General features: G+C 42.6%; 1 protein-coding gene across 2 annotated transcripts in view; it reads left to right on the top strand.

The window, feature by feature from the left end:
* Positions 1-20,570, top strand: part of RASGRF2 (Ras protein specific guanine nucleotide releasing factor 2) — a 203,873-nt gene extending 183,303 nt beyond the window's left edge. For both annotated transcript variants that reach the window (XM_031674454.2, XM_031674449.2), the window contains exons 20-27: positions 5,067-5,127; positions 5,438-5,541; positions 7,502-7,586; positions 10,291-10,488; positions 15,280-15,359; positions 16,738-16,855; positions 17,434-17,502; positions 20,409-20,570. In XM_031674454.2, coding sequence (XP_031530314.2) covers positions 5,067-5,127; positions 5,438-5,541; positions 7,502-7,586; positions 10,291-10,488; positions 15,280-15,359; positions 16,738-16,855; positions 17,434-17,502; positions 20,409-20,501 — 808 coding nt within the window. In that variant the 3' untranslated portion in view covers positions 20,502-20,570. The remainder of the gene's footprint in view (positions 1-5,066; positions 5,128-5,437; positions 5,542-7,501; positions 7,587-10,290; positions 10,489-15,279; positions 15,360-16,737; positions 16,856-17,433; positions 17,503-20,408) is intronic.
* Positions 20,571-26,531: the final 5,961 nt, after the last annotated feature.

The following is a 26,531-nucleotide window of genomic DNA, read 5'->3' as shown; positions in this document are numbered from 1 at the left end:
ACCCAACCCAGAGTCTGTTTCTCGTGAAAACAGCTCTTTCCACATCTTTCCTGTTTCCGCAGCTTTCACCATAAGAATTCAAAAGCCACGCACAGAGCCAAGCAGACAATAGATGTTATTTTACCCCATCCATTCTCCCATCTCTGACCATCTTTCTTCCCATGAGGCCAAAACAAAACAGAATATGTTTACCCCTAAACATATCAACCAAAGCAGACAGATACCAGTGGGCTCATTGGCCCATCACCTGAGCAGACAGCCAGACCCAGAGTCCTAGTTTGGGTCAGCTGAGTCTCTGGGGCACTGACTGATCTTCCTGACAAACCAATAAATAGTTTTGTGCAAAAAGCCCTGGTGCAAGAAAACAACTGATATTTGATTGACTTTCTCCTGCCAAGCAATTCATTCCACCTACACTATGTTTGAGAGTCCCTGCCCCAGCACAGGAGACTGTGATCATATGAGGGATCAATGACACATTAATTTGGGGGAGGGGTTGATAATTTTCCACACCAGGTACTTCTGTTAATAGATATAAAATTTATGTTTTTAAAAATCATAGATTTTTAGAATGATTAGAATGTAAAGTAGGAATTAAGACCTAGGGAGACCACTGACTGAAGGAATGTTATCATTCATGAAATCTCTTTGTGGAAAAAAAAATCATGGAGTATGTGAGAAAGAAACAGAAATTGAAAGGATTATTTAACAACCCTGAAAATTATAATGATTTTCCTGTTACTTCATTTCTTAACTTGGAAACAAACAGGGAATTATGTTCAGCCAAAAACGGGAGCATTTAGTATTAAATGTTTCTGTGCATTTATGGACATCTGCCTTTTTAAAAACCTGCCCCAGCACAGGTAGTAACGGACTCAAGTAAGCCTGGAAGAAAGGAAAGCCATGCTTGAGAAAGCATAGGAAGGCAGAGCTGGCCTGGCAGGTCCCGGAAGCAACAGGAGACTGAGCCATTTGCAAGGTGTGGAGGAGCAGAGTCTGAGGCAGGCCCTGCCGTGGGCCCAGGCCAGCCAGGCACAGTAGCAGGCCGGCAGCCCAGAGGGTACGGCCAATTCAAGGACAGAGGCCAGTTGCTCTTGGCTCTGTTTTTATGAGTACATAATCATTTCCCCAAGGGAAGGAAAAAATGTTCTAGTTATAGAACTTGGATAACCCTGTTTCCTTTCAAGATTTTTATCTGGTATTTCATTATAAATGCACAAATATTAAACTGATCATACTTACTGATAAGTGTTGGGGGAACCTGGGATCCTGGAGTCTTCATCAAATTCTAAGGTAGTCAGCAGACTAGAAGCAAATCCATCCTCTGCTGGAATGGGACCAGAGTTAGAGAGGCCTTCACATCTGAAGGCAACATTTCTGAACATACCTCCCACTGAAGACAGGTTAGGATTGTGAGAAATTAAAAAGAAATAGCCCTGACATTTAAGATTTAATCTTCCATGTGTTTAAGCATATATTACATTAACACAGTCAAGTGAAAGCTCTCTGAGATGAACCATCCCTGCCTCACACAGTCTCACAGGGGTTACTTTATGATGAAGAAGCTTGATGGGTGTAGGTAGCTTGTGGCCCTGTTTGTGAATGAAAACCTCTGCCCAAGACTTTCATATTTCTAAAATACCACCCCCCTCCAGCGTTGTCTGGCTAGCTGGCTTCTGAATCAACGTGGCATAATTTTTTATAGACAACTAAAGTGCCACAGAATGAAAAGAAACCATTGACTTCCTGGGTGGTCAACTGTAATGGGTTCAGGTCGTGAAAAGAGGACCCACAAACCTCCCACAGCCCCCAACAGCATCAGGAGACTTTTTTGTTTTTGAAGAAAAACTATTTTATTCAAATTGTTGCACACAATAAACCAGCTATTCAAATGGACAGGCCAGGGTAAATGTTTTGCTCGTTTTTTTTTTTAACATTTTTTATTGATTTATAATCATTTTACAATGTTGAAGAGTAAAGGTTGCTTGGTTTAATCAACTCAGTTTACAAGAATCGAAGGAAATCCAGGTGGCTGTGTTTCTGTGCAACTTTTATGTCAAACTAAGGGACTCACATGTGGAGTTTATATGTTACAGAGCAGGAATATTTTACGTGTAGGTGTTAATGCATAGCGTTTACTTTGTTCAGACCCATTAGAACGTTTACACCAAAATGACCTCTTGCTGCTACTCTAAGTAGTAGTCAGGGGCCAGCCACCTCTCTTACTAGTTGGATTTTGTTCACCTCCTGGCTTGAAAATGTTTTCAAAGATAGGAAATCATCCATTCAATGTTATACTTCATAATCACTTCTAATTTTGGTGCCAGGTGTTTTTTTGACAGCTGATCGTCCTCCTCATGAATTAAGTACATCTCTAGATTGTTTGAAGCTATTTCCTCAAGTCAGATCTACCTCAAGAATTCAAGAATTGCCATCACCGATGAACTCATGGGTGGGCATCAAATTCTGTAGCTGGCTCCTCGCTAACGGTACTAAAAATCTTCCGTAAAATGACAGTGTCACTGGCATTAGAGTAGACATTTCTGTAGTTATTTTTTTTAACCTTGTTGGAGGTCACAGATCTCCAGAAGAATATGACGGAAGCTCTCTCCTCCCAGAAAAATGAACATCTGAATATATGCATACATTTGCATATCATTTCAAAAAAGTTCGTGGACCCCCCAGAGTATATTTAGTGATACTGTAAAGGGTTACAAACTCTTGTCCTAAGGGAACCTTTCCAAAAGAGAGAGCATTTATTTTGATTTATAGAGCAGACTCTCTTGAAGGGAGAAAAGTTAGGTAAGTTAATGGGATCAGAAGTACCTTGGAACATTAGGGTAAGATCACTGAGGAGAGGAACATTTGATAGAAGCTAAATAACTTCTGGACCGTTTCTTTCCAAGAGTAGAATGTTGCCCAGCCTCATAAAAAAGATCTTTTCCATGGGCACACATGGTTATATGACCACTGAGCTCTCTTTCAAGAACCTAGACTACAGTAGAAAGAATGACATGCTCTTGGGGAAGGGCCACTTTCCCCTGTGTGTGATGTAACAGTCTCTGGAGAAAGAGTTGTGTTGTTGTTCCCTCACCTTAGTCCTGCCCTTTGCCATGGGATGACTTTTTCGGCTCACAAATGGTATGGCTAATTGCAGTCAAGGGGATTGCCACTCCTGTAGTCTAGAAGGGTTCTGCTCCCTGGTAAACAGCCAAGAGCTTTTGTTAGAGAGGAGGAAGATGGAGGAAAGAGAACTGACTTTTTTGATGTGTGTTCTACGCTGGACCCTTGAAGACGTGCCTTTCATTAGCCTGCTGAAGACAAGCGAGAGCAACTGGAAAGCACAATGGGACCAAACCCCGGGCAAGTTAGTCCATTTATTTGAGCTTGTTTCCTCATCTATAAAATGGAGGTAATGATGCTAACTTGGAAGGGTTTTTTAATGATACAGGAGAGCGTGTGTGTCAAATGGTTAGCACATGCCTGGCGTGTAATGGGCACACTGTTACCCAACTCTGTTGATGTTGTATTTTTGAGGGTGATAGTTTTGTTTTAGCCAATTCAGAACACAATAGAACATCACATAATTACTTCCTTTTTTAGGTGGAGATTTCTTTTTATAATATTTATTTACTTATTTATTATTTTTCATACAATTTTTAAAGGTTACTTTCCATTTACAGTTATTACAAAATACTGGCTATATTCCCCTTGCTGTACAATACATCCTTGATCCTGTCTTACACCTAATAGTTTGTACCTCCCACTCCCCACCTGTCTAGTGCCCCTCCCCTGCCACTGTTAACCACTGGTTTGTTCTTTATATCTGTGAATCTGTTTTTTGGTTTGTTTGTTTTGTTCATTAGTTTGTTGTGTTTTTTAGATTCCACATATAAGTGATATCATACAGTATTTGTCTTTCTCTTTCACTTAGCACAGTGCCCTCCAAGTCCAACCATGTTGCTGCAATGGCAAAATTTTGTTCTTTTTATGGCTAAGTAGTATTCCAGTGTGTATATTTGTGTGTGTGTGTGTATATATAAAACATCTTCTTTATCCATTCATCTGTTGATGAACACTTATGTTGCTTCCATATCTTGGCAATTATAAATAATGCTGCTAGGAACATTGGGGTGTGTGTATCTTTTCAAATTTTTGTTTTTATTTCAGATATATACCCAGGAGTGAAACTGCTGAGTCATTATTTTTTAAAAAACTAATGTTTTCCAGCATACAGGCTACATGGTTGGGCGCTGTTTAAATATCTTAATACCTTTAATATGTGATTATGCCTTCATTTTGTGAAACTTAAAATGCTTGGCCCAGCTGGCAAGCTATATAGTCAGGATAATCCTCCTGGACTCTGAACTTCTGTTGGACATGAAGTATCACTCCCACTGTGAATCCAGCATCCACTTTAACTTATGTATTTATTCATTTGTCACTGATCAAAAAAAGTATTTATTGAGAGCTGAGTGACACCAAGTGTGGGGATACAGTACCAAATGTGTCTCAGGAAAGTCCCTCTGGGAAGCAGAGGGGTCACGTTTACCTGCTGGCTTCTACCGTCATTTGAACTCCTGCTGCCTAGGAACTCCCCTGAGCTTCTGGTCCACATATGCGTGGGGAGGGCAGCTCTGCGTCTTCTTCTCAGCAACAGCAGGGAAAGGCTGGGTGGGGGCTTGAGGAGCGGGGATGGGGCACTCGGCCTGTTAGAGACCTTTACTGATAGCAGTGCAGGGCGCCCGAATTCATGGCATAGATCCTCGCAGCCACGCAAAGCACCAGCTAGCCCTCAGCCTCACTTCCCTGGTGGTGTTTTATTTACAACCTTGCATGTAACAGGTAGGCTCCTGGTTAGAAGTCAGCTCTCCTGATGATCCTTCTGTGCCTTTAACGTGTGTTTTTCCATTTCCCCCACCTCCTGTCTGCAGCTCACGTCTCCACAGCCTCACAGACCCAAACCCTCCAACGTTCCACCCAGGGAAAACTGAACTGCACCTTGTCATTCAATTCCTGGCATGCCTATTTTCCTCTCATGGAGGGTATTTGGACTTTTTTTCTAGGGCCCTTTCACAAGATGACCAAGATGACATCCACCTAAAACTAGAGGATATAATTCAACTGGTAAGTGCAGCCACGGTCTTCTCCAGCACGGCTGTATGCAAAACTTACCTCTCAAAGGCAAGCACTGTGCCGATGACTGATAACTGGGTGCTGGACAGCATATTCTGTGGATGAAACTGTGAGATGAACCCGATGTGGCCTGGAGTTTCGCGGTGGGTCTGTGCTGTCAGCATTGGCTGCTGGTTCTGAGCTTTCTGCCCTTTCTGTCATCGCTGGAATCTGTGATGGACTCTGTCCTCCAGCAACTGCAGTGAGCTGCTGGGCACCTCGCCTCCAGGTGTGTTTCAGTCCCTGCCCTCATCTCTTGCAGGCGGACTGTCCGAAGGCTGAGTGCTTTGAGACCCTGTCAGCCATGGAGCTGGCCGAGCAGATCACCCTCCTGGACCACATCGTTTTCAGAAGCATTCCCTACGAGTGAGTGCTGCCCTCGGGCGGGACCTGCTGGCTTACAGTTGACATATTCCTAAGCTGGTGTGTGTGCACAGAGGTGTGAGTCTTAATCTTACGATGGCTTGGCCCCACTTGAATGTCTTTTGGTTCCAGTTTATGTTGGAAATATTGGAGACTCTCAAGGTGGTCACTTTTGTGTTTCTGTACGTACTGCTGTTCCCATAGAATGTGAATTTCTCTGTGTTCTCACATCCTCGTGTCACAGAAAGCTCCATACAGCCTAAAATTATTTGGGAAATTGTTAAAAATGTACATTCCTAGGTACCCCCCCTCAGAGATGCTGATTCCAGTAGGTTTGAGGTCCAGGAAACTTCATTTTCAACAGGAATGCCAGATAATTCTGTATGATCGAAGACTACACTTTAAGAAACCCTGATATTGGATAAATGCTGTAAATTCTGCTGCAATTTTTTACCCACTTTCATTAATCAGCAGATGTGGCTGATCTTCGAGACTCCATGGCAGTGTAGACTTCCCACACAGTCCCTTGCACAGAGTACGCGTGAAGTAAGTGTATGCTGAGTGAGCCCTGTCACATAATGAGCCTCTGTCACTGCTGCCTTTTAACTGCCTCATGTGTAGAGTAAGGGAACCCTTTAAGCCCCGTCCTTCTGTCATAATCAGCACCTCCACAAACAAGGCCTTCGTTTGGACAAATAACAACCATTGGCACAAGTCCTCTGTGAAACAGTAACTAAATGGAAGGTACAGGAGGGGCTGGGCAAGACATATGAGTGTGGTCCGTGTCACATGTAGAGGAGAGGACATCATGATGATGGAGGCTCAGGCGTAGGAGGGTGGGTGATCGGAGCTACAGCCATGTCTGAGAGATGTAGGGGCAGGACCAGAGGATGCTCCTCTCCTGCAGACTTCTATGCATTTTATCCTCTTTCCCTCCCCCTCTTTCCACACTCATAGACCTATCCATGAACATGAGAGGGAAAAAAGGCATGTAGCCCCTTGGCTGTGGAATGAACCCAGTGACTACTGATGACTTGAGTTAGAGACCACTGCCTCTTCCCCCACCTCCTGACTACCCACTAGTGCAGTGTGGTTCGGGAGGAAGGAGAGCATGGCCTCTGTGGAGGAGGAGAAAGAGCAAAGCCTGAACCTCTGTGGTTGCCCTTGGTGTGGTCTTTTCCCAGGACCCCTCTCACCTCTCCTCCTCATCCCCTCTGCGCTGGTGTGAACATGTGCCAGTTATTTTCATCCGTGGAACTAGCTCACCTTTATGTCCAGTGGTCTTGCAGGTTGGGAACAGTACCCCAGCCTGATGGTCCATTGCTTGCTGTGATCTGGTGACCTGCTCATGAGTGAAGTGAAGGAGCAGGGATGTTATTCGGAAGACAGACCTTCCACCAGGCTGAGCTTCCACCACTGTAACTGCCTTCATCACATGAACGGGCTGTAAAGTGCTAATGACAGCGTTTGTTCATTTGGTCCTTACCATGTGTACTGCTCCGGGCTCTGGGGAGAACAAAGGAAAGTCCCTGCCCATGGAATTGACATTCTCCTGGAAAATGTCAGAACAAAGTGGAGGAAAACATGCTGTTCTTGATTAACATTTTTGGTAGTGATGGATTTTTCAAGCATTCTGCTAAGGCTTAAGAATTTTTTGAGCTGACCCAGGGAAAATAGTCTTAGTTTCTGAGTCAGTACTTAACCTCTTTATTCCTCTTGTCATCGTTTTCCAGTTTCAGAAAAGCCTTTATAATGATGCTAATAGGGACAAAGTTCCAAACATTTATAAGAGAAAGCTGAAAACTGAAAAATCTTTTTCTTCTTGGCATCAAGTGGTGAAATGCTAGAATTGAGTTAAAATTCATTTGAGAAGGTTGGCAGCAGTAGGTGTCGGGCAATGTCAAGTTTCATAGACACCACTGAATGAACTTAATTGATTTTGTGTTTTGTTTTGAACTTTCAGAGAATTTCTGGGGCAGGGGTGGATGAAGCTGGATAAAAATGAAAGAACACCTTACATTATGAAAACCAGCCAACACTTCAATGATGTGAGTAACCATAGAAATGAAGCCTTGGGTGGGCCATGTTACAGGAAGGTAAATATGAGGGTCTTCAGACTCCTTCTCTAAATTAAAAGAAGTCTTTTTTTTTAAACAAAACTGGTGGAATGTTTAAAAAAAAAAGCTTAAATCTCCTGTAAGAGCTCACAGTGATGTAATAGTGTCCAGTTACCTTTCAGACGTAAGAGGTACGCAAGTCTGGGCCGTGCTCAGTAGCACATAGTTAGCTGCTATTGTTTTTATCATGATCAATATTTCTTCATGGTCATAGATTGACTTGTTATAGATTGACTGGTTCCAAGGGCACATGTGTCACTGGCCCCTGCTGGTGCTGGTGCTGGTCAGGTTGGGTTGATACAGTTGCTGCTCATCACTACTGAATGTTCAGCACAAATGCATTCCAGGGTTGGAAGGGAACCTCGCTGAGCAGTCACAGTGCTGCTGTGGCTGTGTGCAGCTGGACCAGCTGCCAGTCCAGCTCTCCCTCTGCCTTCCTCCAGTGGTAAGCCCCTCCAGCTGTTACGCCCTCCAGCTCCCTTTTGGTGCTCTTCTAGTGGTCTTAGTCTTGCATTGGAACCACAGATGTTGGAGTGTCTTCAGGCCTATCCAGGAAGGTTCCCTTTCGTGTTCTACTAAACCACAGTAAAAGGAATAATGATGTTTTTCTTTTAAAAAAAGACTGCCAGGAATCTGTCATCCAGAATCAAAGTACAAAACAAGGTGTCAATTCCCAAGACCGTGCTTTGCACAAGGTACATGTAGAGTGGTTGTTACCACATAATGAGCATCAATGCCACTACCTCCTAAGGGATGGGACACTTGACCATCTAGGCCCCTCTCTGAGAAGCACAGCCCCTGCTGTGGACCATATGCCCTTTTTTTCTGGCCTGTGCTGTGCTTACACTTGGGCCGTAGTAGACACTCAAATCAGAAGTTCAATCCCAGGCTCCAGACCCAGAGTCCTTCCTTGCATGGCCATCTGCACTGTGTCCAGGTTGCAAGTGGAAGGCGTCGTCATCGCCTCTCAGACCTGCCAAGCCTGCTTCTTCAGCTTGTTCTCTGTTCTTGGTCTCGAGTAATGGCCTCACCATTCACTCACTTGCCCAAGTGTTGAATCTAGAGGTCGTCTTTGACTCTTTCTTATTCCTTCCGCCCTCACCCCACAATATTTTAGTGAACCCTGAATCTACGTATGTCTCAGATCCTTCTTTTCCCCTACTTTCCCACAGCCATAACCTTGATTTGACCTTCATCTTTTTCTCCAAGAGCTCCTAACTCACTTTCCTCCTCACCCCCATCTCACTGCCCCCCAACCCATTCTTCACACAGTGTCACGGACATAACTTCTCTCAAAGGCCAATCTAATTCTATCACTTTCTTTGACAAGATTTTGTCAGTGGCTTTCCCTCCTCTTCATGATACAGCCCCAGCTGCTCAGCCTGACCTTGAGAGCCCTGCTCGCCTGTCATCCTTGTCTCTCCCGACCCCTGTGCTCCTCAGATGGCTGCCGGGTCCCCCATGCCTTCCACTCTGTCCCCCTGCACATGCCCTTCTGCTTTGATGGAGAGCATGGCTAGCTCCTACTCATCCTCTAGGGTTCCGTGTAGGCACGACTCTTTCCAGAAGCTCCTCTGGACTAGGCCCCTTGCTCCTCCATTTCCCACACTCCTCTCCAGACAGCCCTAGCTTTGCATTTCACTGGATGAGATTTACTTGTTTATGTTTGCCTCCCTCACCTCCCTGCCTAACGGGGCTCAGTGACTCAAGGTCAGGGAGCCTGATTTATTTATTTCTGCCGTTCCCACAACCCAAAAGAATGCCTGGTCCGTACGAGGTGCTCGGTACAAAATTATTTCTTTAATGATTATGCACCATGATAATTCCAAGACCCTGTGAGATTGAAAATACCTATGGACTTATCATAGAATGGGTGCCCTCATCAGATTTAGTGTATGGATGTGAGATTCTGGACTCCATATTCCCTTTGTTAGTAATCAATTCTCTTCTATCTTTTTCCTTTCCATATTCTAAGTGTTCAGCCTTCTCAAGCTGCCTCTTTTTCTCTTGGCTTTAACAAATAGAATTACAGTACTTATCCTGGAAAGTATATGTCCTTTTAACTGCTGGTGGAAAAAAAAACCTCAGCAAAATAAGAAGGTGAAAATATTTTCTCTTTTCCTGCACTCAGTTGTTTCTGGTTTGAGAATTGATAGGTTAGAGTTTGATTTGATTGGGGGTTTCTCTGTGATAACCAAGCCTTCCTAGAGTAAATATTCCCACACTGTGGGACCCAAGGAACATGGGGAGAGGCCCCAAGAAGTGAAACCCCTGACCTGCAAAAGTTGCTGTTCCTTAAGAGTTAGTTCATTCTGTTCCACTCTGTCAATAATTATTGGAAATAACTCCTTCATCAAAGTTACTGATGAACAAAATCACCTCTTCTCCAAGCAAGTTAATTCCAAACAGCCCCTCTCTTCACTCTGAGGATGAGCAGGTGTTTGTGAGAGTGTTTTGGTTATTGTTATTATTATAGACTTTAGTCTTGACAGGAAGTTATTATTTAAAATGGGCTCTGATCCCCACATGCCTCGACCCCTGCTTCCCTGACGTTTCTCTAGGTAATTCAGGTATTTTGCCTGCATGTGTCGCTTTGGCTCTTAGCTGGCCTCTCTCCGCTTTTCCATTGTCTCAGATGAGTAACCTGGTGGCCTCCCAGATAATGAATTACGCCGATGTCAGCTCCCGAGCCAACGCGATTGAGAAGTGGGTGGCGGTGGCGGACATCTGCCGATGCCTGCACAACTACAACGGCGTGCTGGAGATCACCTCAGCCTTAAACAGAAGTGCCATCTACCGGCTGAAGAAAACCTGGGCCAAGGTGTCCAAGCAGGTAAGTGTCAGCGTGCGACACCTCCCGCTGCCGTGAGGAGGAGTGGCCCGGAGACCTGAGCCAAGATAAATATTACTAATGAGGAAATAATTAACCAAAATGAGCAGCTCTGTTGCCAAAGAAAGGTGCCAGCCTGGGTGCTGACTGTGTTCTTACCACTTAATTGACTCCACTCATGTGCATTTCTAAGTGGTTAATTTAGAAAAGAAAATACAAACCAAAACATTCATTATAACATATTTGGGGCAACTTCAAACAATGTGGTTAACACTCGGGAGCTGTTCCCTGAGTTACTTAGAGAGGGCACATTGATTCCAAGTGAACACGGTGATGTTTGGAGAATCCACTCTTTCTTCCTCAAAGTAAAGATACAGATGCCTTAGGGACAAAAACCAGGGACAGAGGGCCTCCATATTCACCTTCTTCTTTGTCATTCATGTAGCTGAGTTTTTGCCTAATGACTTGGGATGTGAAGAAATGTAACTTTCTTAATTTTCTTTTAACTGGACTCAGCGTGTTCATGCTTACTGTTTTCATTCATACAATTTCAAGATTCAAGTGACATCACAGTTTTCCCCGCTCTTCCTTCCTGGTTTCCCCCAGGTGTTTGTGGGTGTTGGGGAGGGCTTCTCCAGATCATCAGAGGCTGTGTGCACTCACTGGCCTCTTGTAGGCTTTGGCTGATGGGTCATTGGGTGCAAACTGCTGTGAGCTGACCGTGCCTGGTGTTCAAGTGGTGGACCTACCCTGCCAGGAACATGATGTGGTTATTGCACCCAGGGAGCTTGGCTGCCCTCCCCTCGCCTTCAGTTCTCAGTGTATTACCTCGACGGCAGGCTGCCCTGCCCCTTGGTGATCCCTGGTGGGTGGGCTAATTCTGCATCACTAGGTAACTACCTTGGCCCTCTCACAGGGTGTTGGGGGAATTTTCTAGGCTCCTCCATGTCCCATGGGTGCCAGAGGCCAGGAGGGTCTATGCCAGGCCCCCTCTGTGTATCCTTCTTCCACAGACCACTGTGTGACCACCCACAGTTGGGGAAGGGCACCTTCAGGGTGCCCACCTCCAGGGTTTCAGGCAGGAAGAAGAGCATGTATTCTGTGGGCAATTCCTCAGAACTACCTGGTTTCTGTTGCCCCTTCTGAGGGTGTAAGCCCCCCTCAAAAGCACTACTTCTTACAGTATTCTATCTTCTTTTCTCTCCCCAAGCCTTTTAAATTCTTCCCTATGTAGCAAGAAGCCCAGCCAAAGTCGTATCTTTTATCCCTCCCCCAATTCCTTAGTAAAACTAGAGTGCTCTAAGAATCCCAGATTTGGCCCTTAGAACCAGCAAACTCTTCTTCTGTGAATGGAGCCTAGACCTTGCAAATAAAAGCCACAGCTTTTATAAAAGTTGTTTTTTAAAAAAAACTTTTAATGTCGAGATCATTGTAGATTCATACGCCATTGTGAGAAAGAGGAGATATCTCCTACACCAATGGTAACATTTTGCATTAACTACAGACAGTGCCACAACCACAAAGTTAACCATTGGTACTGTCTACCGACCTTATTCACACTTCATCTGTTTTACATGTTTTCATTTGTGTGTGAGTGTGTGTGTGTGTTTTGTTTTATGCACTTTTATTACAGGGGTAGATTCATGGGACCACTACTCCAGTCAAGATACAGAACAGTTCTGTCACCAGGATCCCTCCTGCCACACTTTTATAGTCACAGCCACCTCCCTCCCTCCCCCTTCCTAAGTCCTGGCAACCACAAATGTGTTTTCCATCTCTATAATTTTGTAATTTCAAGAACATTCTATTAATGAGATCATACAGTATATAGTATTTTGAGATTGCCTTTTTTTAAACTCAGCATAATTCCTTTGAGAGCCATTCAAGTTGTTACATGTGTAAATACTTAGTTCCTTTCTATTGCTGAGTAGTACTCATGTTATAAATATATGACATTTTGTTAAACCATTCACCCCTTGAAGAACAGCTGCGTTATTTTCAGAGTTAGCTATTATAAATAAAGCTGCACTGAACATTTATGTATAGGTTTCGTGTGGCTGTACGTTTTCATTTCTCTGGGATAAATGCCTACGAGTGCAATTGCTGGGTCGCATGGTAACTATCTGTTTAGTTTTATAAGAAACTGCCGAACTCTCACCCAGACAGCCTGTACCACTTTGCATTCCTGTAAGCAATGTATGAGGGAACAGGTTCTCTGCATTCTTGTCAGCATTTGGTGTTATCTCTGTTTTTTATTTTACCCACTTTGATATTTCATCATTGTTCTAATTTGCATTTCCTAATGGCTAATGCTGCTAAACATTGTTTCATGTGCTTGTTTGCATCTGTACATCCTGTTCAGAGAAATGTCTGCTCATGTATTCAGTTCATTTTTAATTGGATTCTTTGTTTTATTTACCTTGGAGAATTGAGTGTTCTTTCTATATTCCTCTCACTTTATTCTTCTGTTTCAAAATTATTTTAGCTACTCTAGGTGCTGTGACTTTCCATATGAATTTTAGAATAAAAACTATGTCTAAAGAACTTTACTGAGATTTCCGTTGGAATTTCATTCAACCAATCAATTTAGGAAGCATTGACATCTTTTCTATATTGAGTCTTCCAGTCCAGAAACACCGTATTTCTCACCATATCTTTAGGTTTTCTTTATTTCTTAAATCAGCATTTTGAAATCATCAACATAAAAGTTCTGTATGTTTCCTTAGATTTATGCCTAAATATTTCCTTTTCTTTGGAGATATTTTAAAGGTTATTGTGGTTTTAATTTTGGTTTCCACACATTCATTGTTAGTATATACAAAGGTGATTGCTTTTTGTGTCTTGTATCCACAACCAAGCTGAGCTCACTTATTAGTCCTAGAAGAATTTTTCTGTAGATTCCTTGGGATTTTCTACATAGACAGTTTTGTCACTTGTAAATAAGAACAATCTTCTTTCTTTCTTTCTAATTTATATACCTTTCATTTCCTTTTCTTGCCTTGTTGTTCTGTCTAGACTTCCCAATACTATGTTGAATAAGATGGTGAGGAAAGGGCATTCTGACTTTGTTCTTGATCTTGGGCGGAAAGCTTTCAGTTTTCACCATTAAGGATGGTATCACCTGTAGGTTTTTTGTAAGTACTTTTTATAAAATTGAGGAAGCGACCCTCTCTTCCTAGTTTTTTGAGAGATTTTATAATGAATGGGTATTGGAATTCCATTTTAAAAATGAGCTTCAAGCAGCTATATCAGCATCCAGAAGCTGAACACTGACCCCTTGGTTGTGGCTGGTGTTGCCTCCCTGTGAGGCAGTGGTGGCCTCAGCCATTGGGCACTGGATGCAAAGACCGTATTATCCTGTCACATGCATGTCACACTCCATCAGGGTCAGTAAGTCACTCCTCTGCCGTCTCTTTTCTTCTTCTCATTTCTTTTTTCCTCTGAGGTTGGCACCAAGGGATACTTCAATCCTCTTTAACAAAATGTTAGTCCTTCCCTGTGGTTGACTTAAACGATATTCACGTCTTTGACAGGATGCAGGTTTAGGGATAACTGAACTGACTATGGAATAGAGATGATAAGACTAATATTGAAGTTATTTTTTCAAATTTGACTACATTACCTGTAGAGGCATTCAGTAGAATACGCCAGTGCAGTCAGGTCTGTGGGTCACTCACAGAAGCTCTAGCACGGGTGCTGGACTATGCTGCAGGGCCTGGTGCCTCAGCCCGGTCACGGGAGGTAGGTCCTGGTTGCAGATATGCCCTACTTCAGACACTTTTGTTGATTCCATCTGCTCTGTAGCTGTCTTCTCTCCAGCTCCAAGCCCAGTCTGGGAGACATCCAGAAGGCCCGGTAGGATATGTTCTCTGGAGCCCACCACATTTGGTCTGTGACTGTAGGACAGACTATTTCTTCAGCTTCTCTGAAGCCAAGGGCCAGCCCAGCACCAGGCAGGAAGACCACTTGACCTCGTTCCATTCCCCTCAACCCTCCGCTTCTGCCCAAGCCCTGCTGGCTGTCTTCTCCTAGAGCCCTCAGGAACCAGGAGGGGGAAGGTGGCCCTTTGAGTCACCCTGAAAGCTCTCCTGAAGCCATGCTGCCCCCCTCCAGACTGAGACAGAGTCGGCTGAGGAGCCTCAGCGTGAGCTTCCTTCCAGGTGCCTCTCCCAGCCAAGCTGCCTGGCTGTGGGTGTTACCGGCAGGGGGTCGTCATCTCTGACGGCCACCCTCCCATTCTCCCAGGTACGTGGAAGAAACTCCAGACCAACGTCAACAACAATTTTATTTTATTTCTTGGTCATTATCAGTTACACTTTTCTAACAAAGGAAAGGATTTGGACTGGAGGGTATTGGTCCATCCATAGCCAAGCAACCTAGTGTGTGCTTTGATGACGTGGAAATTAACAGTCAAAAAGATTCCATATGGAAACTCCCTGACACGAGACCTCTCCTTTAAGATTCCCTGTTCAGCGTGTGCTTTTCAGTTCTTTAAGTTCCTGAGTTTCCTGTGCAGTACAGTTTTTCCTTTCTACACATTTTCTCTCTTTTTGGCTAAATGAATAGTGTAGCCCCTTTTTCTTCTCCGCATGTTCTTCTTTCCCTTTTTAAACATAAAATTTAAACATAATGCCCCATCTCTGTATTTTGAAAATCATATCACATCACAATAGTCTGACAGAGGTATCAGTACCTGCCACTGTAGAAGAGAAGTGAGCATCTTTTGGTAACTCACCACCTTATCAAACCATAGGAGTATTTTTGTGACATTCTAAGTTATTTGTTTCTTTCTAGACAAAAGCGCTAATGGACAAGCTTCAGAAGACTGTTTCATCTGAAGGAAGATTTAAAAATCTCAGAGAAACCCTTAAAAAGTATGTCTATCTTAATTATTAAATTATTCCTTATTCAGAAATACATTCATATAATTTTATTGTGTACAAGTAGTTGCCTACCTCCTGCTTTGCTTTGAAAAGAAAAAACAGATGGGCAACCACTCCCATCATCTAGATATTTTTCTGATTTTCCTTTTCATTTGGAATGTCATGCATACGGTAAGTGTCTAATGGATATACTCATGGTCTCAGAGCATTCTAAATAAAAAGAAGGTGTCACCACAGTAAATCAAAACATCTTGTACTACAAAAAGTTGCTTGATTTGCTATTTCCTAATCTAAACACAATGATTTCCTGTGATTTTTTAAATTTAAATATTCTAATACCTATTGATTATTGACATTTATTTTTGGCCTTTTATTGCTGGAGTATTCTCTCTTTCTACAGACAGACAGACACACAGAAACACACACACACACACAGAGACAGAGAGAGACAGAATAGAATCTATTCTCCTGCCACTTGTTTTCCTATGATCTACTGCACATACTTGGCTTACTCTAGAAAATACTTCCCTATGATGCCCTGAGTAAAAGAAAGACTCATAGTAACAACAACAACAGTAGTACAAGGACTGTTCACTGAATATTTGCTAAATGACAGGCCTCATGCTAAGTGCTTGATGTGCCTTTTAAGCCTCATAACAAACGAAAGCAATCAGTTTTATTGTCTCCATGTTACAGATGAGGAAACTGTGGTTCAGAGTTTGCCCAGCATCATTTAGTAAAGTGGTCAAACTGGGACTCAAACCCAGTTCACCATGGATCAAAAAGCCATGTTCTCAGTCTCTAGACTCTTTGAGACCAAGTGTATCCCCCTTCCAAAAAAAACAAAGGAAGTCTCACTTTAGTGAACAGGTGTGATATTAATTAAGCCTATGCCTTCTAAAACATTTAAATATTAACTGAAACAGAAAACAAGTTTAACAAGTTCTAATCACATTGATTTTTCCACCTACTTCTTTAAGATTGAATGTTTGCACTTCAATGAGGTGAGGGCGTAGGGGTTTCCTACATGCTTTCATCCCTCGGGGAAGTGTGGTCAATTTACAACTACTGCAGACAAACACTGCAAGCGAATGCCGCTAGCAAACATTTTGTTTTTGTCTATGAGACATCCTGTTGTTTGAAATGCCATTGTCTCAAACACATAGTCAAGCGTGGGCTGTAATTTTGTATCATATTCTATTGCGAGACGGATTTTAAACTCTGCGTATTGTGAACATGCTTCTGAAAATGGAACTGAAAGACTTCCTTCTTCCTGATGGGAGCAGCCCAGTTGCTTCCTGTTTAAACTGGGGAGGTAAGTCGACATTTGGGTGAATGTAGGTAAGAACAGTGCCTCTTGATTTTGCAGTTGTAACCCCCCTGCCGTTCCTTATCTGGGGATGTACCTGACAGACCTGGCATTTATTGAAGAAGGAACACCAAACTTTACTGAGGAAGGCCTTGTCAATTTCTCCAAGATGAGAATGGTAGGTGAAAATTTCATAATCAGCCTGTTTCAATGACTTCAGTGGCTTATAAAGAAGAGGCTGCGTCATGGAAGTCCCTGTTTGCTTTTTAATCTTGAGGTGGAAGAGGTGGTGGACATTGGGTCTGATCCCTGACATTGGCCGATTCAGTAAATTTTTGCAGGGCCATTTCAGCTTGCAGTCTGGACAAGGAGGGTGGGGAATAAACGTCCAAGGATGGCTTTCTAAGACTGACCACTAATAGATGCTGACGGCTTTCTGTTGAACAGCTGGGTTCTGAGCACCAAGGGAGAAGCAAGCAACCCATCAGTAGTACCCAGGGCTTGCCCCTCCCTAACCTGAGGCCACCTGGTGCCTGCTGTTTCCCTGATGATGAATTCAGCGTCTTCTTGCTGCTGGCTTTTCATGTGGCTCATTGAAGGGCAAGAAGGCTTTGGGCTGAGAGCATGATTGGGCGGTGCTCGAGACATCTCAGTGCTGGAAGTGACTGACTGCTCTGGGATGGGCTCCCAGTAGAATGTACTGCAACACAGGGAAATACTTTCACTTTGCTTTTGTCATTGTTGTTTTTCTGTTAGATATCACACATCATCAGAGAGATACGCCAGTTCCAGCAGACTTCCTATCGAATAGACCATCAGCCAAAGGTAATATTGTGTGGTTGTGAGAGCATTTAATGAAGAAAAAAGGGGAAATTAATGAATTGGAAACAGTGGTAGAGTTGATCAATAACACAAAAAGCTGACTCAAAGAAAAGACCAATAAAATCGACAAACCTTTGGTAACTCTGACTAGAAAAAAAAACAAGAAAGAAGGCAAAATGATGATATCCATTTATCATCATCAAATCCTATCTATTTTATGTCCTTTATCCTTGTGGAGCTGTCTACATCACCACCACCCCTGGTACAAGCTACCAATATCTGCTACCTAGTCTACTTGCATTCACTCTAGAAGGCAACATCCGTTCTACCATTTACAGCCAGATAGAACTCTTAGAAACGCACAGTGGAAGTTGTTTGCCCCTTGCATTAAATATTCTACTGGCTTCCCTTTGCTCTTAGGATAAGGAAATAAATAATTCTTGATATGTCCAAGAAGTCTTGCATTATGCGGTCCCTACTCATCCTTCAAGATTCATCTCACATCTTATACCCCCTTCCTCTCTCCATCACAGCCACAACTGGGTTTTTTACCTCTTTGTTGGTTTGTTTCTTTCCTTCTTTCCTCCCTCCTTCCTTCCTTCTTTCCTTCCTTTCTTTTCATTTTTTAAGACATTATGTTTTAGAATCATTTTAGCTTTGCAGAAAAATTTAGAAGGTAGGACAGAAATCCCATATAACTCACAGCCAGTTTTCCCTATTATTTCATGGAACTTGACATACTTATTATGAAAATCATAAGGATGCTTAGATAGGCAAAGAAAAGATGAGGACTTTTTGAAAAATAAGAAAAGTAAGGGAGAGCTTTCCCTGCCAGATACAGACACATATCCTAAAACTATAGTGAATAAAACAGGACTATTTTGGTACAGGAATACAAATCCAGTGGAGCAGGATAAAGTCCAGGTGCACATTCTGTCTATATGAAAATCTAGTATGGATTAAAGGAGGCATTTAAAGAAAGTGCCAAAAAGAAATCGACCATCCTGTAAATGGAATAGAAATTTTGGCTCTCCATCTTACACCATTCACAAAACTCCATTCCAGATGATTTCATTACCTAAATGTAAAAAGAAACACTAAGTTATTTTAATAAGATGTAGGATAAAATATTCATGACCTTCAGATTTGAGAGACCTTCTTAAGCACTGAATGCAAAAGCTGTAAAAGACAAGCTTGATAAAGTTTGCTGCTTCAAAATCTAAAACTTCTATATGACAAAGGGCAATTACTTAAAAAGTCAAAATACAAGCAGTAGAATAGGAGACAAGATTTGTAACATATGAAACAAAGAGACAGAATAAAAATATTCCTGTCGATCTTCAAGAAAAGCATTAACAACTCAATAGGAAAGTTGGTAGAGCTATAAACAGGTAACTCGCAGAAGAACAAAAATATCCAATACGTATTTGAAACATGCTCAATTTCATTAATAAGAAAAGAGATGCAAATTATAAAGAGATATCATTATCAGCTATCAGACAAATTTTTAAAATATTGATAATAGCAAACATTAGTTAGAGTGTGGGATAACAGGTACTCTCATGTACTATTGGTGCAAAAGTTTTAGAGGTCATTTTATATTACCTTTTAAAATTAAAAATTGATGTTCCAAGTAGCCAGAACTCGCATACATTGCTAGTGAGAGTAACATGGTACAACCACTTTGGAAAACTGTGTCATCTGGAGGTTTCTTAAAATGTTAAATATGCATCTACCTTATGACCCAGGAATTTCTTTCCTAGGTATTTATCCAAAGAGGAAGTGGAAACATGCCCATTAAAAACCATGTATAAAATGTTCACAGCATTTCTTAATTAACAGCCCAAAATAGGAAATAGCCCAGGTGTCCATAAATAGACGAACGGATAAACGAATTGTGGTGTATCTACACAATGGACCCCCTGTTCAGCAATGAAAGAGGAGAAACCACTGAAACACACCACAACATAGGTGAATCTCAAAATATTACGCCGAGTGAAAGAAGCCAGACAGAAAAGAGTACATACCATGTGATTCCATGTACGTGAGGTTCTAAAGTAGACAAAACGAACGTATGGTGTTAGAAATCAGGGCAGTGATTGCTTCTGGGAGCAGACTGATCAGGAAGCTGCATGAGGGAACTCTCTGGGGCGATGGAATGTTCTCTATCATGCTATATATGTGAGCTACATGGGTGTTTACATTTGTCAGAACTAATCAAGCTACTGATTTTACTGAAGTCCACTGTATCTCAATAAAAATACAGAAATATTTTCATGGAAATACCCCATTCTCCAACATGTTCATTTCAGTGTCTTTCCTTTCATTTCCAGTGTCTGCCCTAGAGGAACAGTCACACATGAGCACCAGGAAGCATGCTAATAAGGACTTCACTGTAACTTGTGTCATAATGAAACACTGACAGCGACTAAACCCACTCATCAGTATGAGATCATTAAATGAACTCTGACATATCACACTATTAATACTGCACAGCAGTTTGAGCTCTTTGTACTGACATGAAGCGCTCTCCATGACTTCTAGTTTGATGAAAGCAGAATAAAATGTACCGTTTTGATGCCACTTACGATTGTAAGGGGAAAAATGATTTCTGTCAGTGCATGGTAATGTCTAGAAAGACAGACAGAACAACATCTGGGATGATGCAAGCCAACTCCTAACAGTGTTGCTTCTTGAGGGAAGTGCCTGGGCTTGAGAGATGAGAGAGGACGAGAGGTGTTTGATTTTTTTTTTTTTTTTGCAGTGAGAAAACATTCATAAATTTTTTAGGTACATCAAGTTTTCAAATGTTTAGGAGAAAATGTTGAATTGTGTCAGGTTCCATTCAGAAAATGTACATACTGGCGTTGCAAAAGAACTAAAAGCGGGCATTTCCCTTTATTCTCCAGGTCACTCAGTACTTGCTTGACAAAGCCCTCATCATAGACGAAGATACACTGTATGAGCTGTCACTAAAAATTGAACCTCGGCTCCCTGCGTGACGATCCAGCCTTGCCCCGAGTCCGTGGAATTTTCTTGGAAAGCAGAGCAGACAGAATTGTGCAGGCCATGCCTCCCACGGGGCAGGGAGTTCGGGGGGTGGGGGGATGGGGACGAAGCCAGTCTCCTTTGTCCACCGAAGATGACAGAACAAAACTGGAATTCTGTCTCCAGCCAGGGAAGCCCAGTTGGCTGGGGTCAAAGACAGATGCTGCAGGCTTGGGTGGGAAGATGAAGAGATTGATATCTGGTAAAGCGGAGGGCTTATTTGCATAAGGGAGTATCAGCTGGGAGGTGCTGGTGGCCACTTTAATGAAGCAGATAAGAAGGTGAATTTGAAACTATGCCCCATATGCTGTGAGAACTCGGGGACAAGAGTCTGGGGAAAAGGCCTGTGATGTTTTGCTGGCACTTTACCGGCCTGGTGCACCTCCCAGTCTTCTAGGATTTAACTGCTTCTGTTACATTTCCTTTATTTCAAGCTTCCAGAAGAGTGGAGGCTGCCTCGGCAGGGATGGGCCGACACCATAAGCAATTTCAGTCCACAGCATGTGCATGATTCTCAGTGCATTATAAATGTTTGTGTTGGACGAATGGCATGTTCTGAAACTGCTCTTTCAGTCTTTAGGCAACAGGACAGGAAAGACTTATTGGAAGTCAAGTGAATTTGTAATGTAACGTTTCCGTAATTAAAAACTCAGTAGCTGTGCCCCAGAGGAGTCCAACTAGTGGCCATCTCGGGGTAGGGGAGCGGGTGAGGGGCTTCTTCCTGAGGCTGTGGCGCCCAGAAGCCAATGCCCTTGGAGAGGCGGGTGCAGACTTTGCAAAAAGATGCTCCTGCATCTCGTGGACAAAAATGTGGAGTACGACAGAAGGTCACAAAGTGCTGCGGGAAGAGTGGGTCTCAGTGCTAAGTGAAAAGATACACTCAAAGTCATCTCTGCGCCTGGCTGTGCTAGTTTTCTCCCCCCACCCCTGCCACTCTTGGTAACGTGGGAATCTATTCTGACGTACACAGAGCACTTTTAGTCTCACTATGAACGTTGGTTGTATTTTTTTTTAATTTAAGAAATGTGTTTAGTGGGATTTGCTTTTTAAAACCCACCTTTCTGTGTGCTACTGGTAGACAGTTCTTCCTCAGTCATCGTTGTTTTTAAATTTGGGGATATTTCTGAGTGGAAATATTATAAGTGTTTGGGAAGTGGCCCAAACACTCAACAGCTCTTAGGTCAGGAAACCCAATGCATGGGTTAGTCCTCGTACCCGGGGTTGGAAAAGTGACCTTGCTTTTCCCAGGATTGTTGGTTGTTGGAGAAACAGGGCTATCTCGTTTACCTCCCTCTTCTCTTCTCAGGGAGACCTTTGCGTTAAAAGAAGGAAGAAAAAAATATAGAGTTGTTATCTGAGCCTGTTGCACCCGGCATTCTCTCTTAGAGGCGTGAAGTGCATTGATGCTGACAATGAGAAAATTGATCTGTTTGGCTGTTTTCCCTCTTCCTTTGCACTTTAATTATGTCGTTAGAGCTGACAGCTGACTAATAAGTTAAACTTGCTGGCTTAGAAGACCCAGTGGAATTGATAATGTACCATAGAGGTGGAGAATGTATATTTTTCCTGCATGGTAAGGGCCATCTCTGTACATAAGTATATAGTAAAATATCAAGTAAATAAGAGAAAATATTTATAATATTTGAAGAACATTCCAAAAATATTTTCAGTAGCTCATATTAGCCAACAGTGTAGCACTAAACCCAAGGAAGGTGACTTACGGATGCTTTATTTTTCTTAAAAAAAACCCAAAAACTAGTTGCTTGTTTTTCTCTTTAGTTTCAAATAAGAGGTTGATGCATCTTGATGCATGATAAGAAGCATGGGTTGTTTGGATCCTAACAATGCATAACTTGCCATTTATTTCTCAGTGTTCAGAAACTAAGGATTTGAACTAATCTATGTCAGTTGCACCAACCACCTCAAGGTCTTGCAGAAGAAAAGGAAAGTAAAGGTTAACTTACTTGGCTGAAAAAACACAATTTTGGAAGGTGAACTAAAACCAGGACAAATCAGTGAAAGACCAGTAGTTTCCGGCAGGACAACACGTGGAAAGGTCGATGCATCTGATTCTGCTCTTGGAGTCCCCAAAGCCTTCCAGAGGGGAGGGTGTGGTTCTGTGGGTGCTGTCCCTGGAAATTTGGACCCTTAATTCTATGACCCAAATGATCCAGTGGCACTTCAGACATTCTTATTAAAGAAAAATAGGAACTAGAGGAATTTCCAAATGCTCCTCCGCTTTTGGTATAAAGGTTTTCCTCAACTAGTGACAAAGCTGGCAAGCCTATTTCCTGCAGGATGTCGGAAGCGCCCCCCAGTGGTCAACTATGGGCACTGTCAATTGTCTATGCGTTTTATCGAGGGTCACACACCCCCTCCTTGTGCTTCCTAGAGTCTGAAGCCTAGTCGGAGCTGCAAGAGCGACAATTCCACCTCCGAGGGAATTGCTTTTGATGACCTGCATCATTTCTGGGCCAACTGGGAGAGGAAAGCACATTTTAAAAAGCTCAATTTGGTCACTTTTTAAATACCCAGGAGCAACTTGTGGTTTCCTTTGATTGTTTAAAGCCCCCATCGACTTCTGCCTTACAAGCTTTGTCTGATTGTCTGAGTGTGCACTCTTGGCCGTGTCTGCCTATATTCCATTATGTGAAACCCATTTCTATGAGTAGGTGGGAGGTCAGCCTCTAACAGCCAAGTAGGAAACCCTTATATTACTACAAAATTAACCTAGAAAGTCAGAAGTAAAATCCAATTTCATGCTTTCAGATGAATACCCACATTTTGTACTGTCAATGAAATTATCTTGGGGCTTTTAGGGTATGCCTTTGGTTATTAACTAAGACATCCAGTTTTGCTACAGGAATAAATCTCTAACTTGAGCCCATATATTATGTGACAGATTCAGGCATGAAGTAGAATGTTGTCACTTTTCCTTAGTGTTTCTCTGAAGGAATTTAAAGAGGGAATTTTAAACTACTGTGTTGCAGTATTTTAAAGTCGCTGTCACACCAAGTCCCCATTAATGTTTGTTAAATTTAAATTCATCTTAAAGTACCACTTAAACACAAATGAAACTCATAGATACTGGATAACCTGGAAGAGAAAAATCCATTATATTCCAGGCTGGAGTGTGTGTGATGACGCACCTGACCTTTTCTTTCCTCCTGGTGTCATACAAGGCAAGACCTTGGGTTGGTGATGATTGGGCCACTTTTAAATTCTTAACTAAAAAGAGTAATGCAGTAGAGGGATTGTTCCCAATAAAATTAACTTTTATTTTAAAATAAAGGATTTTCTTTAGCTTTTCTTTTCAAAGTTTGATTTTATTCCCCCTGGCAGGGGTGGGGGGGGGCACCTTTCTCTTCACTTTAAACTGTAAGTTTTTGTTAAAAATCAACCTGTGAAGCTTATCATTTTTACTGCTATTGAAATTGTATAAAAGAGAACATATTACTTACGGCTAAAGAATAGAGGTAGGCTAATGTCCACAGCCAGAAGGAATAAATGAATAAGATTCATTTTCATTTCAGTAAGACAACAGATTGTAAGTTTAAATAATGACTTGATTACAGACACCACTATGTGAATCCTGGTAATAAGACTTGAGTCAGTGAAATCTAACCAGAGTGTCATATTTCTGTGTCTGTCAGTGACTTATAATTAAGGCAGGGCAGAACTAAGGTAGAAAACAACCATTTTGTTGTAGATATAAACACATGAATGATTCAGAAAGTTATTCATCTGGCTATTATACTGCATAACATAAACATGATTTGATTGTACTGGATCTCATCTGCTCAAGAAAACACGATAGTTCTACTAAATGATGCTGAACCACTGCCTTTTATACAACCATTAATATTTCCCTGGAAAGGCAGTTGTGAAAGAGCACTGGTCTAAGCATCCTAGTCCTGAGTTCTAGGCCCAGATCGACATCGAAAGCTGGGAAACCTTAGGCCAGTGCTGAAACCTCTCTGATTTTCAGTTTCCTCATCTGTGAAATGAAGTCAATCCCATGCTACCTACCTCACAGGGCTGTCATGAGGACAAAATGATTTAGACTGTAATCTGTAAAGTGCTGTCCAGACTTGATTACCATCCTCATCTCTCTTTTGCAGAGGATTTCAGTGTATTTCGTTGTTATTTCTGTGTATGTGAGACGGACAAACCTATGTGTTACTTTGAGAAGTATATTCTTTGTGTCCAGTTACTTTGCAAATTTGCTGACATTTGTGACTCGGACAGAGGGGTTTGTGCTGTGGCCTAACACTTGCTGGGTGAGGTGTGGGTTATGCCTATATGCAAATTAAACTTTGCCTTTCTTGAAGCCTCAAAAATCTCATTAGTCTCTTCATTTGAATCTTTTTGCATTTTTCTGTATTGTCTCTTTCATAGCAATGGGCTTCTTCAGAGATTGTTTTACTTCTAAAGTTCAGGGGGGAAAATGGTTTTGAAGAAGCCCGTGTTGCAGGTATCAAAATATCAGAGAATTTGGAGGACCTCAAAAAAGATATTAAGGGTCACCTAGTCCCACTGTCTTTCCAGGCTTACCTCTTTCCTGTGACATCACCAGCCCATGTTTGATTACATCCAGGCATGGGGAACTCATTACTGTTCACACAGCTCTGTTCACCTAATTGCGGTGCATGAGCAGACTGGATAGCAGAGCTGCTGAGGTGGATACCTAGCCCAGCCATCATTAGCTCTGACTCAGCTGAGGCTGAGTTCCTCATCTATAAAATATCTGCTCCTAGAACTACCACAGTGGTTACATGCAATAATACGCATGAAAATGCTTTAACTTCTGTCAAGTGGATGAAGTTGCCCTAACGTTTAGAGCTGAAGAAAATGTGATGCAGCTGTTGAGCACAAGAGAGGACTGAGGAAAGGAAGAGTGTGGGTCCCTCCTGTCCCACTAGCTTCCTTTCCTAGTTCTGAAATGAGCAATTGGCTTGCTGGGGGTTCGGGAACCCAGGCGCCTTTCATCTTATTACTTGGCCATTACTCACGGCATTACCTTTGCCTACTGGTCAAATCTGGGCTCTATTACAAGCAGGCTCTAGCTGGATTTAGGAGCAGAAAAGAGAACAAGCTCACAACAGATTTCCTTTATAACCAGTGACAGGGCAGTTCCACACCACTTATGTTCTTGTCCCTATAGCAAGAACCACTAGGCCACTAGATGTGGAAAGAGCCCCCGAACTTTGAACGGAGTTGGCAGCATATGTGCAAAGGAGTTATTTGGGGAATAAACCTAAAATCCTTTCTCGACCCCGCCCTCCTCAACCCTCAGAGCGCAGTCTGTGGAGCAGCTGGTCAGCCCCATGGACCTCTAGCCTGCTGCATGTTCTGCCAACGGAGGCCCCCACGAGTCAGAGGGACTGGGGATCATTATGACCAAATGTGCACACTGGAAACTCTGACTCTTTAGAGGACCGTGCAATCAGTTTGGTTGGCTCCAATCTGCAATTGTTCAATGAAATAACACAGGAGAGCGTAGAAAATAGCTGAGTATATCAGATGAAGAAAGGATATCATAATACACTTTACTAAGTGCTTGAATCATTTTAAACGTACAGCTTGAGGAATTTTTACACGTGTTTACACCCATACAACCACCCCCAAATCAGGAAACTTTCCAGCCCCAGAAGGCCCTCTCAAGCAATTTCCCAGTCAGTACCCCCATGCAAAGGTAACACATTTGTTTGGCTTTGGTTATATTTAAAAGAAATGGAACGTGAAAGAGAACCACTCCAGGGGGGAGACTGGCTCCATGCCCTGCTCCACCCTCCCTTCTGAGCATGGGTTTGGCCTGAGAAGGAAAGGAAAGGAATCAGCTGGTGATGTGCACGTGGCCATAGAAGCTGTCTACGTGACCTTCACCAGAGGCCTGGGCAGCTCCCTCTGAAATGCAGGGCTGTGGTCCAAAGTCCTGGTGGGTCACTGCTATTTACAGTCAACCTTTACCGTGTGTGATGGAC

This window comes from Vicugna pacos, chromosome 3, assembly GCF_048564905.1.
Source record: "Vicugna pacos chromosome 3, VicPac4, whole genome shotgun sequence".
NCBI classification, from domain to species: domain Eukaryota; kingdom Metazoa; phylum Chordata; class Mammalia; order Artiodactyla; family Camelidae; genus Vicugna; species Vicugna pacos.
Note: the sequence above shows the minus strand (reverse complement) of the source record. Positions and strands in the feature narration are given on the sequence as shown.